The 14,664-nt window shown below is 39.9% G+C and overlaps 1 protein-coding gene across 4 annotated transcripts in view; it reads right to left on the bottom strand.

Moving 5' to 3' along the window:
* ADGRG2 (adhesion G protein-coupled receptor G2) overlaps positions 1–14,664 on the bottom strand; it is a gene marked incomplete at both ends in the record, with an annotated part of 106,848 nt that overhangs the window by 1,153 nt on the left and 91,031 nt on the right. For all 4 annotated transcript variants that reach the window (XM_084258556.1, XM_084258553.1, XM_084258555.1 and 1 more), the window contains 12 exons: positions 1,837–1,989; positions 2,992–3,093; positions 5,174–5,457; positions 6,006–6,105; positions 7,885–8,153; positions 9,457–9,578; positions 10,359–10,462; positions 10,582–10,627; positions 11,271–11,393; positions 12,329–12,472; positions 13,321–13,477; positions 13,673–13,844. In XM_084258556.1, the coding sequence (XP_084114682.1) occupies positions 1,837–1,989; positions 2,992–3,093; positions 5,174–5,457; positions 6,006–6,105; positions 7,885–8,153; positions 9,457–9,578; positions 10,359–10,462; positions 10,582–10,627; positions 11,271–11,393; positions 12,329–12,472; positions 13,321–13,477; positions 13,673–13,844 (1,776 nt within the window). The remainder of the gene's footprint in view (positions 1–1,836; positions 1,990–2,991; positions 3,094–5,173; positions 5,458–6,005; positions 6,106–7,884; positions 8,154–9,456; positions 9,579–10,358; positions 10,463–10,581; positions 10,628–11,270; positions 11,394–12,328; positions 12,473–13,320; positions 13,478–13,672; positions 13,845–14,664) is intronic.

Consider the following 14,664-nt stretch of genomic DNA (forward strand, 5'->3'; position numbering starts at 1 on the left):
GCTGAGGCAGCTCAGAGTGAAATGTGCAATATTCACACAAAGTAGGTGATGGATACTGGTTGACCCAGCTCTAGTAGGACATGTGACTAAGGCAGCTGTCCTGATTAGGCATTTTGGTTTGAGGACATTTTGGTGTAGGAACAAGTTGACTTGGTATAGTAAACCATTCAACTTCCAGCTGCTTTTTCTGAAATTGCCTATCCCATCCTTCATTTATCCCAGATCCTGGTGTGGACTGAGGAGTCAAGGATGTCTAACAGACATGCATGTTATGTGGTATTAAACAATTGGCCATTTTGATGATCTAAATTCACCCCCACCCTCACTATTAGACATCAAAAATAGCTCTGTGAAATCAGCCAGATCAAACAGCTGTACAAAATATACTGCTTCCATCAAATCTGATTCCTCAAAGAATGATAGCTTACTGAGAGGCCGAGCGAGCGAGGCTTCATCTCTGAGCTCTTTTTGGATATGGAAAAATCTGCCCTTAAGAACTCAGATGCTTCTATGAAAGCCATAGGCTTTATTGATAAACTGTGATTCTTGGTGACTCATCTCATGCCTCTGATTGCTTTACTTTGAGCATACTTCCTTACACTAACTTCACCAGTTTTAACTGCCATTGCCACTACTCTGTTAACCTACATTGACTCATTTTTGATACAGCAGTTTGGCATAGAAATAGGGTTCTCTCCTGTAACTACAGTAACAAGCCTTATGACAGCTGTTTCTATCTTCTGCAGCAATGGCTCTCAATGAAGGGGGGGGGGACACTTTATCCCTCAATGGACATTTTGCAATGATATATTTGGTTGTTACAACTGGGGATGAGTGGGTGGGTACTATTGGGATCTGGTCACTGAAGAATAGGGATGGTGCTAAATAGCCCCAAATGCACAGCCCCCCACAACAAAGAATTATTTAGCCACAAATATCTGTTGGGCTGAGGTTGGGAAACCCTGACTTTGAGGCAGCTCCTTTTATTTTAAAAGTCCATACAAACAGCAGGGCTTCCTATCTTTGGGAGGATGGGAAACTATCTGGTAAGTGTCATGAACCATCTCACAAATTTATTTGAATTTATTATGAAAATAACTAATGTCCTAAAATGAAAAATAAAAATAAATTCTCCAGGGAAGGAAAACAAAATCTCCGGCAGAATTTTAAGTTTTTATAAAAATGCAAAGTATAGTAAGAAGCCAACAAAGATAGAAGTGGTTAAGCTTTTATGAGTAATAAGCAGCCCAGTCTTAAAAAAAGAAAGAAAATGTAACGGAAGTTTTAGTTAGAAATATCAGAATTAATGAGCAAAGGAGGTGCAGCAGCAATAATCTGTTCATATATTGATGACAGATATGGTCACCAGTACTGATCTTGCAGTATTTGAGATCTTCATGGGGGGTTTGGGCACTGTCACAAGGCAGCCACACCATGGAAAACATGAAGATACATGACAATTAAAAAATAGGGAGTTTTAAAGTGTTGAAGATCTGTATGATTGTAGCTGTACTAAAAATTGATATAGTCTTATCAACTATTTTAGGTACTGCTTGCACATAAATAGGGACTTGCAACATTAAAACTTTTAGGCCTTCATCAATCCCCATCATGAAAAACTAAATCTTAAAAAAAAAAAAAAAGCTGTTGTGATATTTACTCTATAATGAATAAATTTGGATTAATAAAATTTATCATATATAAGTGAACCACACTTTGATCCACAAGTCATATATGTAATTGTTCACTTTGCTTAGCAAAAATGCCGTTAAAGGATAAAAGTACTTTAAAAAACTAAACACTAGCTTGAGAAATACTGTAGTGAGATGTACATACCATTCCCGCTCGTGAGTCCTGAGCAATCATTATTCACTAGCAGCGTGGTGGAGTGGGTGGAGTTACTGTTTGACTGTAAGGAATTTGAAGAGCTGGACACTCCTTGGTTTACAGTCTGCTTCTTTAAGCCATTAGTAGCAGTTTTACTCCAGTCTACAGCAGAATAAGCATTACAGAAAAACAGGACAGTATGTTGAAGCTCAAATGCAAGAGATGATCACCAGTGTACCTGCTCTAGCAAATCATCTCAGTCCAGCTCCTCCAGAGGAGTCACACATTTCACAAGGTGGCAGGATAAAATGTATTTTCACCTTAGACCATCTACATTTGTGCCGTAAGTGACTGCCTTGTTAAAAGTAGCCTATATCCCCTTGGAACTAAAGGCCAAGCTAATGTGGTTGTGTCTATAAAGATCTACTGGATTAGGTAGTACCTCAGAGCCAAGGACTGTCTTAAGAACACCAATTGATGGTGGTGTGATGATTAATGGTTCTTAAATGCATGCAAATGATTGAACTCTATGTACTGTATTTTCTGAGTAGAGATCTTATACCACCAGGTCTTTGCAGTACTGCAACGTGTTCATGGATGGTATTCCTGCAAAAGGAATTTAGTTTTTCAAAGAGCACTGTATTTTTCTTATTTTCTTAAAAATAAGCTATATGCTCTACAACACAGCAGGGCATACATGAAAGTAACTTCAAAGTAACCAAATGTACGCTATAGACAAATTAACCAGGTATATGCTAAAGATTGTATGACGTGTCCAATACACTAACAAATTAAGCAACTGACAGCCAGGAAGACCTATAGAGAAAAGGTTGATTCACAACTTCAAAAGTTATAGAAGATAAGTATTAAAAATCACTTTGGGTAAACAGAAAATATGAGCCCAAAAGGAAATAAAATCTAAAAATTTCACTGTTGCTTCATTCAAAAAGCACCCAACCCATTGCTCACTAAGTTCTCAGATAGGAATAACTATTTCTTTAATTCAACTAGGTTTTTTTCCATAATATTCACGATCTGTATTTTTTGTTGAGAAGGTCCCCTTCATTGATTTCCAGATCCAGTAGCCCTTTGGCATTGATTGCTTTATTTTATTCACTCTTACCCTCAAGATTTAAGAGAAGGAGAAAAAAGGTAAATCTTTACCAGAATTTTCAGCCAGCCGTAACTTCCCACAACAAAGATACCGCCTCCACTGCTTTCTCACATTCTCTTTTGCTACACAGTAAAAGATGAATATGAAAAATCCTATGGGGGGAAAAAAAACCCAGAACACAATGAATTCCAAACTAAGACCTGCATGTCATGAACTTACTTTGCACAAAAGATAAGATCATTGGCATCTATAGGCACAGTGAAATTTTGCAAATTGACAAAAAAAAGTCCAAAGTCCTCAGAAAGTTTGCTATGAAAGGGCATCCTGGGAGTACCCTCTTTGTAAGATAAAAATACTTATCAAACAAATGATAACTGCACATTTCCCAAATTAAACTCATTCTCTCCTCTCTCATATCCAGTCCTTGGCCTTCACTGTCTTTGGAAGTGTAAGCCCTGTACCCAGGATGCCCCTCTGTAGTTATAATCCGTTCCCAAGTTCTGTCAAACGCTATCTCCTCCATCTGTCTCACATCCTTCCCTCTTCCTCCAGCTCACAGCTATGGCCCTGTTGGGGCCTTCACCCCTTCCACTCAAGCCCAGGCAGTTCACTAACTTGAAATGGCCTTCAGGTTCCACCTCCCACCCAACCTTGGTCCCCAAGTCACCCAAACACAGAGCCCCATTACTGTCACTCCTTACAGTTTTTGCCAATAAGTAGTTCCTGACTGAATGAACGAGTTCTGAGTTCTCCCTCTCTCTAAACTCCGATCTATGTACTGTAAAACCTTCATTTTAAAATATCAGGTTTGCTTCTAGTTGGGTACAGTGTGCACCCTTAAGATTGATAGCTTGAATTCTGCACACCCATGTTTATTTGTCACCCTGGGCAGCTGCCCCAGGTCGAATTCAGGGAGAAACTTCATGTATGAACAAAATGGGTACCCAAGTCCCAAATCAGAACCTATAAACCTGTTTCATTTCATCATCCCAAAGGCTCACAAGGCATTAGCTCTCTTTTGTAAATGTAACAATACTTTCCTTCTATCCATTCATATTCTAATCAGAAGACATGGGGGTGGGGAAGAAGAAAAAGGCAAGTTCATTTTCCACATTAAATACATGAGGGTAGGTACCTTGCTTTCATGACTATGACTAATGTGATTTGTCACATATATTTTTTCTCTGAAAAGTCTCTTAGCATACCATTGTTGTTGGCAAATAAAACTTTTCTATTTAGTATTATATAGGGCAGAGCCTACATCAATTTACAACTGATACACTGTAGGTAAAAATTAGAAGTAAAATAAGAACAAATGGTCACGCTAGGCATTTGGATTCAATCTCAGACTGAGATTTCCTTGAAACCCAGTAAAATGATCTTTTGCCTGACAGAACTACAGGAGGACTCTAAGAGCAACAGGAAAAGATGAAAACAAGCAGATGAGAATGCAATTAAAAGGCATCCCAACAGAGGATTTGGAATAAAAGAAGGCCAAGGGACATAAATTATTGATATTGTAATGTAAACCTCTTTGCTTGCTCAGTTTTTAGTGCCAAAGCACTTCCATTAAAAATTAATCACAGCTGACAAGTCTTTTATACCACTGATCTAAATGAATTAGTAAGTCTAAAGAGGGTTCAGAAATGACTGCAGCTGGGCTTCATTAACAAACAGGAAGCTCCCAAGTAGACACACACAGCCTGTCCCTTCCCTGCTGTGTGTCCCAGCAGAGCAACTTGTCAGGATTAGTCACTGGGTAAGGCCGCTGCCACCGGGGGCTGTCTGTTGACTCACATTTACCATTGTCTTTAAATCAAACACAGACCTAGGAGGTAGGCGCGGTGAGCTGCACACGGTGGCGGTCACACAGGTGCGCTCTTCTGGATGCAGGCTCTACTTCCATGTAACTTTTTTTTTTTTTTTTTAAGTAAGGAACAAATTGAATAAGGGAAACTGGCTTTCCCAGAAAGAGTTCCTTACAGGTTCCCTACAGTATTCTCTCCAAGAAGATAATAATGGAAAAGGAGGAAAAAGTACCAGTTCTTGAATTTAGTGAAAGCCTTTCTTCCGAGGAGCTCAAAGAACCCTTTCTTAGAGATGAATCTGTTTTTCAGTGAATATGTCTTAAGCTACTGAATAATCTACTTGGTAGATAGTCTAACTTTTAGTAGTGATATTTTTAAGTTTGACTGGGATCATTCAGTGCATATTTAGTGCTGCAGAACTTACCTTGTAAGGTATTAAATATGGCAAAGAGGTACATAAAGGCGACATTAACTGGTCCCCAGGCAAAGAAGGCAAAGCCCCAGGTAATTCCCAGTAAAAATGTAAGGCCAGCAACACTCCTGAGGTCTTGAATACTGGTTTTTCGCTGGGCTCCTAGTTGCTTTTTCTTTTTAATTCGACAGAGCTGAACCAGGACCACAATGAACATGCTCACGTTCAGCAAAAATGTTACACAGAAATATCCCACGACCGTAATATAGAACACAGCATTGCTGTTGATCCAACAACTGGAATGGGGGCGGGGGTGACAGAGAAAAAATTATGATGCTGAAAAATGGTTCAAAATCATACAATGATCTATAACGTTTTACTGAAAATTTCCTACAAATACAAAAGGGGAAAAAAGATAAAACCTCTGTTCCTCACAATCATTTATAGTTCTAGGAGATGAAAACTTAGGAGTTTATTTGGGAACACTTGGTGATTAAAAGTATTTAAAAACATTCAGGATTTTACCCTCCTTAAATCCTAGTAACTCTATTCCATAAGTCTTTACTAATATACTGTAACTGGTATTTCATCTTATCAGAGGCTTATAGAAGTACAATATTTTCAAAATACATCCTCCTAATTTGTTGTGCATACTTAAGTGGTAGAGGGCATTTTCAACTAGGTCGTCTCATTAGATATTTAACTGCAAAGGCTGCTCAGACTGTTGGTGGACTTGATTAAAATGACAGCCATAGTCAATACACTGATTAGATCCTCCACTTTTCTGGGGAGAATTGTCTCTCAGGTCACTTAGCGTTCCCTCCAGGGCTCTGTCTGTACTCACAAATCGTCAGGCGAGCCATTGGGGAATTTCCCATAGGATCCAAGTCCATAATTGTCTGGGGATATAATCAGGACGATGATCACGACCACAGCTGGCACCCCTGGGAAATGGGAAACAGTGGTCACACGTAGTTCTAATAACCAAAGGCGGTGAGAAGAATAGACAGTGCGTTCTGTCGCCTTCTGGTGGCAGACTGCTGAGCTCGTCACCAAACAAGGTTTATTTCCTCCATGGCAGGGTGGGCCCACTCCCAGCCTCCCTTGCAGCAAGGTGTGTGTGGCCACATGACCAGGTCTTAGCCAATGGGATATGGGTAGAAGTGCAATGAGAAGGCTCCTCTCAGCTTCAGATGGCTTTTGGCTATGAAGGAGTCCTTTGTACCCCTCCACCCCATCACCTCCCACCCCTCCCCTTGCTGACATCTTGAACTATACAGAGACCAATATGACAGTCAATCCCAAGACTCTCGTAAATAAAAAACAATTCCTTCTCACAGACAGGTTGAGGGACCTGCTACAATCTGACATAGCGTTTTGTTTAACTTCTTTATATATGTACCTTCTGGAGATTCTGGCTTATGATGATTTCCTAAGTGCAACAGTTTCCTAAACAAATTAATGTAGTGTGGAGCTTGTCCTTGTCAAGTGATTCTCACCTTCCAGCCTTTTACAAGGAAGACAGAATCCACATCAATGTCAGAAGCAGTCACTTATCTTTCTGGGAAGAGGGAAAAGGGAAGGTGTTTTCTGTTGCTCTTCACAAGGACATGCAGGGTGAAAGGGTGGGGAAAGATCTGTCATCCTGTTGTATAGGGAATAGCTGAAGGAATGCCTGTAGAAGAGGGGGGGGTCTGAGAGGGATGGCGGCCGTAGTACTATGGAAGGGATGTGAGCACAAGAAATCTCAAAGCCAAGTTCTATTCTCAAGTCATGTGAACTGGGGTAAATCACATCATCCCTTGGAGCCAGTTTTTTCACCTGGCATTAGCAATAATTGCCTTGCTAACCTTACTAGCTTGTTTTTCATAGGGTTACTTATGACAAAAATAGGGTATTATACAGAATATTATGCATAATGTTATACATATATTACTTGTAGATCATCTAAATTACTCTTTAACAGAGGAGGGATCAGCTTATTATTTTTTTGCCTGAGAGAGCAACACCCAGGCCACTGGGTAAATGCCACCAGGAAACCAATTGAACATACTGGAAAAACAGAACTAGAGAGCTTTAGAAAATGGTTAACTGTCTTGTAAGGTAATGAGCTCCCTAACAATAGAAGTATTTGAGAGGAGGTTAGATTATCTTTAGTCAAAAATAAGTCAAATTGATGAGACACCTACATTTGGTGGGGAATTGAATGAATGAAGAAACCTTCCGGATCTTTGATGGGGGGTTTGGCAACTTTGTAAGCCACCACCAGCAATGGCATGATCTGAAGTGTGATGATGATGTTATATTAGGTTTTATCTGTACATCCTGTCACTGTGCCCTTCTGAACATGTGTGTGGCATCTTGCAGGTAGAGAACAGAGTTGGGCTAGTGGGAGCTCCAGGACTGAGAGTTGTACCTCATTATCACCAAGCTTATTCCATTATGATGCACCTTCTATGTCTGTGTGCCAATCCCAATTCTAATTGCTACAGAAACAAAAAAGATTCATGGCCCTGGTCTCAAAGAATTTTATGTTCATAACCCATACAAGGGAAATAGGTATTCTAGAAAGAAACTTGACAAGGTCACTCTTTGGTGGCAACATATAAGGAAAATAACCTGTCAAGTATAACTTGCTTCATCATTGTATCTACTTGATTAAAAAGCCACTAGAGAAAATACAGAGAATGCCCAGACAAATGTGCAAGTAAGATTATACATACCCCAACCAACAATGCAGAATTTAAGGATGTATTTTCGAATATATGTATTAAACACTTTCACAAGGGCCAGGTACATATGAAATGCTTCCAGGCCCATCCATGTGAATGAGACCAAGAGAAAATAATGCAGAAATACAGCCACTGAGATACACAGGCTTCGTGTGTCATACAAAGCAATCCATGAGTCCAAGAGAAACACCAGGTTCAGAAGGAGCAGAGCTGCACACAGCTGGATGAGGATTTTGGAAGGATAATCTCTCCGGATCTTTCTAAAAGGAAAGGACAAGAAAAGAATCAGTATCACATTCTGCCAACCCTTATATGAGCATATCTGCTGGTATGTCCCTGTGTCCTAAGCAATTTATTTTTATTCTTCGGTAAATGTCTAGTACATAAATTTCTTCTCTGAGTGTGTGCCTATGGGCATTAAAACCAACAACAAAGGAAAAATCTAAGCAGAATTATCCATGAAAAATATATGGAAAATTTTTATTTATATTTCTATGGAACCTTTTAGGCTGACTGTTGACCCATCCTTTTAAATACTTTGTCGTGGACTCTACTAAGCATCTATCCTATTGCTTCCAAAATATTGCTAGAAACATTGCTGCTGCTTCTCATACAATGGGCTGCCATATCTTCAAAACAGCCAGATTCCCCTATTATCTTATATTACTAGTTAAATGAGATCATGGAAAGATGACTTTAAACTATAGCTAAATGTAATAAGTATAGGAAAATACAGCTAACTGATGACATGTACATGTTTATGTGTGTGAAATTAGATCTGGTGAAATCATTCTGAGTAATGGTTGGCTTTATGGTAATTCAGTCTCATTAATAATAATGCCAAAGGTCCATTAGAAGATCTGTAGTCACAGCTGGACCCTAAGTTTGGCACTGAAAGTAAATTGGTACATTTTCCTGATCAGTGTCCAAAATCTAAATCCCAGAACTTACGTATTGTTTCATCTAGTTAATTCAATAAAATTACCTATTTCCTTCATTATCAACAAAATTTATTGGAACCCTCCCCATAAAATGTGACCAAAAGGACCCTTCTGATAAACTAAGGAGATGCTGTTATTTGAGATATTATTCTTGCTTTGACCCACAAAGCCACACTCATGAAGTATCTGGGTTTTTTCAGTGAGACTTTATACCCTTTATTTTTCTTCATCCCCACAATCATTAATGTATTTCATCTTTCATGTCTGTGCAGTATAACTTAGAAAATTATTACATTAAAATAGCTCTTATGCTATACACGGAGCTATGGTTTATCTCCGATTCTAAGCTCTTGGGTTTCACATCTGTGTCCATCTCACATTTCACAATGTTGACTGGGCACCAGGCATCATTCTGGGGCACAAAGACAATTAAAACACAACTGTGGCTTTAGTGAGTTTACAGACTAGTGGAAGGAAGCAAGCATGCAATCAAAATGTCCCATGAAGCTTTACATGTAGGTGGCTACAGAATAAGGTAGGCTGAGGGCTGTACTTAATTCATTTTGGCAATGGAAATGAGCACTGCACCCTATAATCCAAGTTTCCAGTTGTGGATACTCACTCGAAGGCTATGTAGGTTACCAGAGTAACTGACAGAAAAATTGATGAAAACCCACAACCAATATATGTAATAAATGTCAAAGCCATCATCTGAGCAGGTGGTAAGGATGTTCGAGATAGGTCCTAGAAAATAAAATATTGCTTTTAAGACCAAGTATTTTTAAGTAAATAAAAGAGTGATGGGTTATATATTTATTGAGTGTCCTAAATGCCCCTCCATAGTCTATTTTACAAACCTACAAGGAAGGCACAATTTTTATCACCAGGTCAAGATAGTTTAACTGAGGCCTGCGAGGTCAGTACTTTGTCCAAGGTCACACAACTAGGAAGTAAAGTTGCCAGGTCCAAATTCAGGTCTGGCCAACTCCAAAACCCATGTAACATCCGATCACTGTTTATGGTACACTGGAAGAATGCTGGGCTAGGAGCCTAAAGACTTGAATTTGGCTCCTGGCTCTTATATTTCTTAGTTCTATTACTGTGGACAGTTACCTAAAAAATAAGTTTTAATTCTGACTGCATTGAAATGACAGTAACAACACTCATGCTACCTATCTTGGAGGTCTGTTGAGGAGATTAAATGAGATGATTTATGAAAAGGCATTTTATAAAAATTTTAAAGTGCATTGCAACTAAACAATTTTTGTACCCATTTTAATCTGAATTCCCTAATTCTCCTATCTATTTGAAAGAGGAAATTTGAATGGAAAATATGCTTCCACATTCAGGTATTTTCCTAACAAATGCATTTGCTTATTGGAAGGATAATTTTATTGGTCTGTAACTTTGCTGCAATATCCTATCTTCTGGCATATCGACATTATCCATCTGATTAGACCTCAGGGTATGATGTCCAACTATCCCTCAAACCCGAATCTAAGACCACGTAGTGTGGGATATTACCAGTAGGACACCGAAGCTTGTAAGGTGGTTGCAGGTACAGACGGTTTCATTCAGCCTCCTGTCTTTGACAGAGCAGCCATTGGATGACCAGCCTCCTTTGCCACCTGTTTGCATTAGGCAGAGATCTGTCCCATCAGCAAAGCCACGGCACCAATGACTACCTCTTCCTCCCCACTCCACCTCCTGTTCACTCAACTTTGTAAAAGGTATGACTAGTACCTACCATTTCTGCCCAAATCCCAAAATACACATCTCACTGTTGAGTCATCCTACAAGAGGAATAATAACAAATGATTGATTTATTGAACTGAAAAAAAAAAGACAAACAGTTTATAAAAAAATCTATGAGTTTCTAACTTTCAGAGTCCCAGTCTTGATTTTTAGTGAGTTCTTATTTTACACTAATCCCTAGAAGCGAGTCTTCTATAGGCCATCACTTCTTAAGCTCAGCAACTATGCATTAAGAATCACCTTGGGGCCTAGTAAAACTACACATTCTGATTCAGTGGATCTAGGGCAGGGCCTGAAAGTCTGCATTTCTAGCAAGCTACCAAATGACACTGAAGCTGTGGGTCTGCAGATCACACACAGTTTTAAGGTGATAGATGATGTTCTGTGTGAACTGAACTAAGCAATATTTTCTCTCTGGAAGTAAGACTCAGACCTGCAGCCACAGATCTAACTACCCTGAAACTCAGCAACCGATAAAAGCTTGCTTTTGCACTGCTCTTTCTTAGAAATTAGATGGTCAATTATTAGATGGTCAGCTAATAATAACCACATGATCCTTGTCATAGATGTTGTGCTGAGTTTAAGATTCTGCTGGATTTGCCTTTTTCAGCCTAAGTCTTAGAGGCATAGTTTGCACAAGGTGTTTCTGGTCAATAAATTGAGCAGACTGGCTTCTCCCACCTGGCTTGGGTCGATGTGCCTTAATGTAATCGTCACGTTCCTTGTCAAGTTCTTGATGGTCAGGTTCGCAACACTTGATGATATGACGTAACTGATCAGAGAGAGGTTCTCCAGGGCAGAGTCCTAGCACACCCAAGAATCAACAAGATGGCAAGGAAAGATAAAATGTTATCAGAGAATCTTAGCGCTAGAAGGACTATTTAGTCTACATTGTACATTTTACAATCTAGGCCAGAAATTGAGAGTCAGGGAGTAAAGTGACGTTCCCAAGAACCACAATTAGAAGCAGAGTTTGTTCCACTATACAGTGCTGTAAATACTGAGTTAAATTTTACATATCAACACCATGGAACCCTCCTGAATCTTTTGTTTTTTTTTTTTTTTAAAGATTTATTCATTTATTTATTATTTATTTTATTTATTTATACAAGCACTGGGTACAGTCAGAAGCGCGGGAGGGTGAGAGAATTCACCAGAGCCAGAGAGGGGAGCAGAGCAGGCAGAAGGACCGAAGTACACTGCTGAGGGGAGCAGCGGGCGGCAGGAGGGGTCTGCGCGCCATGTGGGACCCTCCTCCGGTGGCCGGGGAGCAGCCGGGGATCGAACCGGCACCGCAGACGCAGCGGGCAGCTTCGCAACCCAGCGCTCAACCGCTGCGCCACCAGGGAGGCCCCCTCCTGAATCTTAAAGGTAACAAAACATTAAGGCATTTCAGCTGTGTGTCCTTGAGCAAGTTACTTAACCTCTCTGTGTCTCCATGTCCTTATCTGTAAAATGGGGATTTAATAGTTTGATATTGTAGCTCCTCCCTCACATGGTTGCTGAAAGGATTAGAGTTAACATTTATAAGTGTTTAGGATAGTGCTCTGCAGTTGGTAAAAGCTGTGTCAGGTATTGGGATTTACCAACACCATTAGGTCCTGTTTGAAAATAATCTGTAGCTCTTTAGCAATTCATTTCAGTTATAGTGGACTTAAGCATGACTGAGGATGAAAAGAAACAAAATTCTCCTACTCCCAAATAAAACATACACCAAAGGCAGGTAGAAGCAGCTTTACCTGAAACAAGGCAGGTGTTTCAAAAAAGTTGAACTGCACCCTGGAAGGTAGCTCCATGTCACCCACGGGCAGGTTACTCATCAGTGATGACGGTAGAGTGATAATGCCAATGCTATTCTCAGGAGCCTCAGTTTCCAGAGTGACCTGAAATCAAGTAAAAGAGAATACAGATGTCTGGGCCAGTATGACGAGGAGATGGAGGAAGCAGCTGATTAGAATGGAGGCTCGTGCAAGGGCGTTTTTCCTGTGGTATTTCTATGCAAGACCAGCTTTTCTTTGGTTTTTCTGATTACTGTGAGATCAAGGAAAGGATGTGCAATGCGGAGCTGCCCCCAAGCAGGAAAGGAAACATGATGAGGAAAGGAAACACAGACATGGTCAGAAAACACAGTATAACATGCCAGGTATTGATCAATGAAGTTGGTAGAAAAAAAATAAAGTGCAGAATAATTGTAGACCCCAGGGGGACCCCAGCAACAGACATATCAGCCTGGTGACCTGTTAGGGCAAAGTCTTTGTAGAACCACATGCATTAAACTTATCACCATTACTATTAATTTATATGGAAACATTTTTGAGTCGCGAGACCCAGAAAATAATCTACCAAATGGGAACAGTGTACTTTTAAATAGTGGGGGAAGCCTGTATTGAAATGGGGTGATAGGTAGCTAATGTCCCTACCTGTTCTCTCCTAGGACCCTCCACTAGACACTCCCCTCCTGCACCCCCCACTTTCCCCAAATACCCTGAACCACAACTTCCATAATCCAGCTACTAAAGGGTTAACACTGGAGACTAGGAGGACTTCTGAGGTCCTCCTCCAGCAAAAACTAGTGTCCTATTGTGATTCTGTGGTGCCTCATTGTTCTAAATGTTAAATATTTTGAATATCACCCCTTACTATAAGCAGTAATTGCCTCAATCATGAAGTACATAGGAACTACAATCATATACAAGAAAAGATTTTTTTTCCACAATAAATTGTGATGTACCTTAAGATTTTCAGGGTCTTGGGCAGCAAAGGTAGTTGTGTTGAAATTACTAGCATTCACTCTCATCACGGCCACAGCCAAAGAAGGGGCGGTTAGACTTATGGTCTTGTTTGAAAATTTCAGCTGTAAGCCGATGTCATCCACCACTTTCAGCAATCTGTAAAGACAGGTGGCAGTTCAGATCGGCATTTTGTTTTCCTCAGTCTAAGCAGAATATAGAGTATCAACTTGAGAAGACATTATGAACCTCAGAATGTGGGAGAAAAATACTTGGCCACAAAGAATCATGTGAGAAGCACTGTTATCATTAGCAGCTCCCCTCTCATGACCACGTCGGTTTGCTACATCATACCTTTGAGCCAGAGGGGCCAGCAAGGCAGGTGGGGAACGCAGGAGTTTGCTGACTTGGTTTATCATTTGTTCTGCGAGATTAGGCTCCAAGCAGCCCAAGGACAGAATCTTCTCCATCTGGGACACTTCGTCCTCAAGATCAGAAACAACGATGCTGGTGGTATCAACAATTTCTGTAACAGAGAGCCAAAGCACTTTATGAATACACCATAGAAAATTCACTAGTAAAGAAGCACAGGCAATCACTCTGACCCGGCCGACCTTCTCCTAGGTATTTGTCCCATTGAAATGAAAACATGTCTCAAGAAGACTTGTTCAGGAATATTTATAGTGGCTTTTGTCATAACAGTCCCCAAACTGAAAACAAACTAAATGTCCACAACAGAAGAATGGACAAAAGATGGTCAATCCATACAGTGATAAAAAGGAACAAGCTACTGCATCCAAGCAATAGCATGGATGACTCTCCAGTTCTCCAATATGTAATGGTAGGTGAAGATGTCAGATTCAAAAGGCTATATATATACTGTATGATTCCCTTTGTAGGGTATTCTAGAAAAATTGAAATGATAGGGAAATAAAACAGATCAGTAGCAGCCAGGGAGTTGGGGGAGTGGGTGAGAGTTGACTACAAAATGATACAAGGGAACTTTGGGGGTAGTGTAAATATTATATATTGTGATGACAGTCACGAATTGTGGGTATTTACCCAATCTCACAGAACTATAAAAATGTCATTCATCCCTAGATCTGGATGAATTTTGATGCATGTAATTCTACTTTAAGAAACCTAAAAAAATGTAAAAGCACCTCAGTATTTATTTAGTTTATATTCATATAAGCACAAATACATTTAATTTATATCATACATACAGGATTTTATGGGGTATGAGAAGCTCTTTTTGTGAAGAAGAGAATATTATGAAATTAATAGTTGGCCTGCCAGGCATGAGCCTGATTTTTAATAGTTGGGTCGCAATGATTACAAACCTG

The sequence above is a fragment of the Talpa europaea genome (genome assembly GCF_964194135.1).
Source record: "Talpa europaea genome assembly, chromosome: X".
NCBI lineage: Eukaryota > Metazoa > Chordata > Mammalia > Eulipotyphla > Talpidae > Talpa > Talpa europaea.